The 5,003-nt window shown below is 48.3% G+C and overlaps 1 protein-coding gene across 3 annotated transcripts; it reads right to left on the reverse strand.

Annotated features, from left to right (window-relative positions):
- Window positions 1-1,082: 1,082 nt before the first annotated feature.
- On the reverse strand, window positions 1,083-2,760 carry SOX1 (SRY-box transcription factor 1). Of its 3 annotated transcripts, XM_058185879.1 has the most exons (3): window positions 1,759-2,113; window positions 1,426-1,698; window positions 1,083-1,374 (listed from the first exon to the last, which is right to left on the reverse strand). In XM_058185879.1, exons 1-3 carry the CDS (start codon window positions 2,099-2,101, stop codon window positions 1,085-1,087), a joined length of 906 nt encoding a protein of 301 aa, XP_058041862.1. In that variant the 5' UTR covers window positions 2,102-2,113; the 3' UTR covers window positions 1,083-1,084. The 3 variants fall into 3 exon arrangements, with proteins under 3 accessions (XP_058041862.1, XP_058041861.1, XP_058041860.1); XM_058185878.1 differs by having other exon boundaries at window positions 1,083-1,704; window positions 1,747-2,760; XM_058185877.1 differs by having other exon boundaries at window positions 1,083-2,760.
- Window positions 2,761-5,003: the final 2,243 nt, after the last annotated feature.

Below are 5,003 nucleotides of genomic sequence, written 5' to 3' on the forward strand. Positions count from 1 at the left end.
CCTGGTGCCTTTAAATCACTAGCTCTAACTGCTTTAAAATAAAGACCATGAAAGTCTACCCCATTTTAGATTTTTGTTGTTACCGATCTTTTCCAGTTGTATTTAAACATACAAAGTGTCCAGTTTAAAGGCATTTCATGAATTAGTATATTTTGGATCACCTGGTTTCAATTTTATTTTGAAATTGATTTAACTCAGAATCAAACTTATCTTTAGTTTTTTATTTGTTTTCTTCTTCAGCGAAAATGCTTTTTAGTAAACTATATACACATTTATGAATTCCCTTTTAATGCCTAAAATTAATTAAAATTATTCCACAATGCATTTACAAGAAAAAATATAAAAAGTTACCAAAAGAAAAATGCAGACATAAGAAACATTTACAAAATTCAGAATATTGTTCTTGATCATGAAACAAAAACCCTTATAAATAAACAGAACCAAAAGAACCCTGCTTTATAAGAAGCACCCCAAAAAGTTTTAAGATGGTTCTTGACTTTATTTTTTCTTTAATTAGGCTTTAAAATCTTCACAAGAACTTGCCCCAATAGCGACCAGTTAATGTTTCTATATGGCAAAGAAGTTGGCATCACCTAAACCTTTGAATTATTAATAATAATTAGCATTTTCTTCTCTCGGTTTCTCTCCCGATCCCCATACTGCTTAGTAAATAAAAAGGCTATGTGATTTGTGGGTGAATGATAAATACTGTACAAAAGGGGGAAAAATCTCAGTTAAAACACAGTTCGTCTAAAACAACAATAGAAGGAATAATAACAATAATAATAATAATAACCCCCACTGGTTTCAAAACCTAGTTCTTTGGGCTGAGGGAGACAGGAGAAGGAGTTAGCATTACAGCAACCTGTTACCTTTTCTCTTCATTATCCTTTGTACTATGAATGTTTGTTATAATAATAATAATTATAAGGACTTCAAAGCATCGCCCTGGTTCTGTACAAAAGGGGCTGCGGGGAAGAATTGGGAAAAGGGATCGCGCAGAGGGAGCCAGCCCGCTCCAAGGACCACATCCCCTTTGGCTGCAGTGGCGGCGGCGGCGGCGGCGTCCATCCTTCGGTCCGTCTCAGATGTGCGTCAAGGGCACGGTGCCGTTCACCCCCGTGCCGGTGCCCTGATAGTGCTGGGGTAATGAGTGGAGCCGGCTTTGGGCAGCGGCCGCGGCTGCAGCGGCGGCGGCGGCAGCTGCTGGGTCCCCGCCTTCGCTGCCGGGCAAGTACATACTGATCATTTCGCGCAGGTCCCCGGGACAAGGGGCCCGTGAGTGCGCTGAGGTGACGGGTGGGCTGACGCTAGGCTCGGATTTGACCAAGGACCCCAGCGCGCCAAGAGCTCCTGACGAGGCGGCAGCCGCAGCTGCGGCAGCCGCAGCGGCCGCAGCAGCCGAGTTCTGATGTGGCTGGGCGCCGTAGGAGATGCCGCCGTAGGCCGACGGCGAGGCGCTCATGTAGCCCTGCGAGTTGGAGATGGGGCTGTACTGGAGGGCGCCCATATCGTAGCGGTGCATCGGCTGGGGATTGTGCGGGTGCGGGTGATGAGCGTGGGCGTGCGGGTGGCCACCACTGCCTGGGTGATGGCTGTAAGCGAGCTGTGCCTCTTGCATCATCGCCGCCGCCGCCGCCGCCACCGAGCCCGGGTACGCGCCGTTAGCCCAGCCGTTCATGTGCGGATAGCCACCGCCTGAGCCTCCGCCACCTCCGCCGGCGCTCCCGCCACCCCCGGGGCCACCTCCACCGGGACTCTCCAAGCGTTGGACGCCGGCGGGGCTCACTCCTACGCCCATAGCTACCGGAGGGCCGCCCCCGGGACCACCGGCGCCTAGCAGCCCGCCGGCCAGCGAATATTTGTCTTTCTTTAGCAAAGTCTTGGTCTTTCTCCTCGGCCGGTATTTATAATCCGGGTGCTCCTTCATGTGCAGCGCCCGCAGGCGCTTGGCCTCGTCGATGAAGGGTCTCTTCTCCGCTTCGGACATGACTTTCCACTCAGCGCCCAGGCGCTTGGAGATCTCGGAGTTGTGCATCTTAGGGTTCTCTTGGGCCATCTTCCGCCGCTGGCCCCGCGACCAAACCATGAAGGCGTTCATGGGCCTCTTGACTCGGTCTTGGTTGGCCTTGGGCCCCCCGCCGCCGCCACCTCCGCCGCCTCCTCCTCCCGCACCGGTTTGGCCCGAAAGGTTGGTGGTGACCTGGGCTCCACCGGGCGAGTGCATGTCCGCCTCCATCATCATGCTATACATTCACGCAGTTTGCTAGGGGCCACCAGGCTCCACAATGTCAAAACATAGAGCAAAGGAGCCGGGCGTCTGCCGAGCGGAGGGGCGAAGCGAAACACAGACGAAGGAGCCCGGGAGAGAAGACGAGGTGCTGAGGCGTAAGAAATGGTAGAAGAGTGCACTACGACGATCAAAGGTAAGGAGGAGGAGGAGGGAGCCCCCAAGAGTCTGCCTGTGGGGGCACTTCGGCTGCTCCCTGTGAGCTTGAAGAAAGAGCGGGAGCGCACGCGCGGGAATCTCCTCAGGCGGCAGCAAAACTTTCTTCCTCCGGGGACCGTCTTGGCCCGAGGCGAACGGCGGTCGCGAGGGCGACTCGAACAGGTGCAAGGCGGAGAGCTGGGTAAAGAACAGAGAAAGTCCCGCAGCTCCACTGCGCCGAGGAGAACGGAGAAAATGTGAGCCCAACTCTCGACGCTTCTTTTCGTTCTCTCGGCTGGTAGACGCGCGCTTCGCTGGCAGGACTCCCCTCCTTCTCGCCGCTGCCGAAGTGATCTAATGGCCCCCCTTTCTCTGCTAACTTCCACCGGCAGAGAGGCAGAGAGGAGGGAGGGAGAGCGTGGAGGGAGGGAGGGAACGTGTGTGACTCGCATCCGCCGGTCCCAAGTGAACGGAGGGAAAGAGACAGGAAACCCCCCCCTCCGCCTCTATCACCTCGGCTCTCCGCAAAATTAAGAAGGGGAGAAAAGAGACGTAATTAAATGATAAGCACCGAGGGAAAGGAGGAGGGGGGAGAAAGAAAGAGAGAGAGAGAGAGAGAGAGAAAGAAAGAAAGAAAGAAAGAAAGAAAGAAAGAAAGAAAGAAGAGAAGAGAAGAGAAGAGAAGAGAAGAGAAGAGAAGAGAAGAGAAGAGAAGAGAAGAGAAGAGAAGAGAAGAGAATATAGGAAGAAGAGAAGGGGAGGAGAAAAGAAAGACCCTCCAGCCAGGGAGCAGAACTTGCACAACAATTTGTTCTCGGTGGTTTCCCTCCTCGAGCCCGGAGGAACCAGGAAAGGAGGAGCAGCCGAGAGATTCGGCGAGAGACGAGCCCAGCAGCCATACAAGGCGCACCGAACTGGGATTAAATGAGTTTGCCTTGGCCAATGGGAGGGCGCCGGCGGGGGATGATTTGCATGGCGCAATTGAGGAGTGACGTCCGGAGGTGAGAAGTACAAACTCTTCTGGAGCTGGCAGAGAAGGGCGGGGGCGGAGAGGGTGTAAATCTCTGGGAGGGGCCACGGAAGGGGTCAGAGCCACCATTAAAACTCTACCCAAGCAGGAGCAGCGGCGACAACAACAACAACAACAACAAAAACAACAGAATCAACTGAAGTTACCGGTAATAGCCATCAATTACTACAATAGCGGCGTCAATAACAGCAATAATTGCTTCAGTAACCTTTTGGAGGTCATATGCCACAGAGACCAGCCATTCTCACTGGAATCAGGATTCTGGCAGCGTTTTACCCACCATCAGATCGAGCTGTTCAAAATTTGAAATGCCCGCGCGACACATGAAGTCGCACACACAGACACACAAACACACAGACGGTGGTGCATATAGTTTAGCTTAGTCGACACAGGGTGCATCTCAGCAGGGAGAGGATAGCATTCACGAGTGGATTGATAGAAAGTTTGCAACCTGCAAATATAATTTTGCTCCCAAACTGGAGTTTGAATCTAATATCAGAAAGGTTCTTTTTCTCTTTTTATCCATTCCTTTCTTAAGGCAGTGAGGTGTTTGTGTGAGCCAGTTGTTAAAAAAGGGTGCTGGGAAAGATAAAGTAAATTTTTAGAATAAACCTGTGGGACAACTTTATGAATATGCGCAAGCACACCCATGTTGTATGGAAGAAACATGGAAAAAGGACTCATTGAACTTGATTATTTGAAGTGATGAGAAGGGCACTGCAAACTAAATAGTGCTGCGCAATCTTTTATGAACATTATGAATGAGAGGTATGTAATGGTGCTATAAATAATTCTCAGGTAAACTAGTTAAAATTGAGTTATAGGGAACTTATTTAAAACTCTTTTTGAAATCTGGTAGTTAACTTTAAGAATAAACACATAGAGGGATCCTTTTTATGTTTTATTGGTAGTAAGTCTTGTATCATTTAATTGCCCAAATAAATTAAATTGAAGTCCTAAATAAACGATCTTTCTCTGATTTATGTCTTGATTGCAATAATGGATTTTTTTTCCTGGGTGATCATGTGTTGTTCTAATGCCTCTCTTTGATTCCTGTTCATAGGGAACACTTGTTCAAGAAGAAGCATTTTTAATAATAGAAAATTACTGCTCATATCCTAATTCAATATTTAGAGATATACATCCCCAAGATAGCATGTGCCTTTTTGTAATATCTGCTATAGTTTACAGTCATTCCAATTTCTGCAGTTAATGAAATAGTTTACCAAAAATGTTATGGCTTCAAGAGACTCGGCTATAACCATGCAGGCCTGCAATCAAGGTGTGCTAATATAAGATGGCACTATTAGGATTTCACTTCAATAGGTATGAAAGTTGTATCTCTGTGTTTGCATATCACTGGCCATTTGCTTCCTGAAAATATTTTCTATTTTTTTTCTTCAGTTGTTGACTTTTGAAAACTTTTGGCACAGTCAGTCTAAATGAATACTAAGTTGTGCAAAAGCAAAATATAACTAGAGAGTGTCAGATAATTCCTTTTGCATTCCATTACTGTTTTCAAAAAGTGGCTGTTATCAACTTTTT

This window comes from Ahaetulla prasina, chromosome 5 (genome assembly GCF_028640845.1).
Source record: "Ahaetulla prasina isolate Xishuangbanna chromosome 5, ASM2864084v1, whole genome shotgun sequence".
Taxonomy (NCBI): domain Eukaryota; kingdom Metazoa; phylum Chordata; class Lepidosauria; order Squamata; family Colubridae; genus Ahaetulla; species Ahaetulla prasina.

What these genes read in the sequence shown, in the direction of transcription:
- SOX1 (XM_058185877.1), bottom strand. Translation starts at nt 2,254, where the DNA reads ATGTATAGCATGATGATGGAGGCGGACATGCACTCGCCCGGTGGAGCC.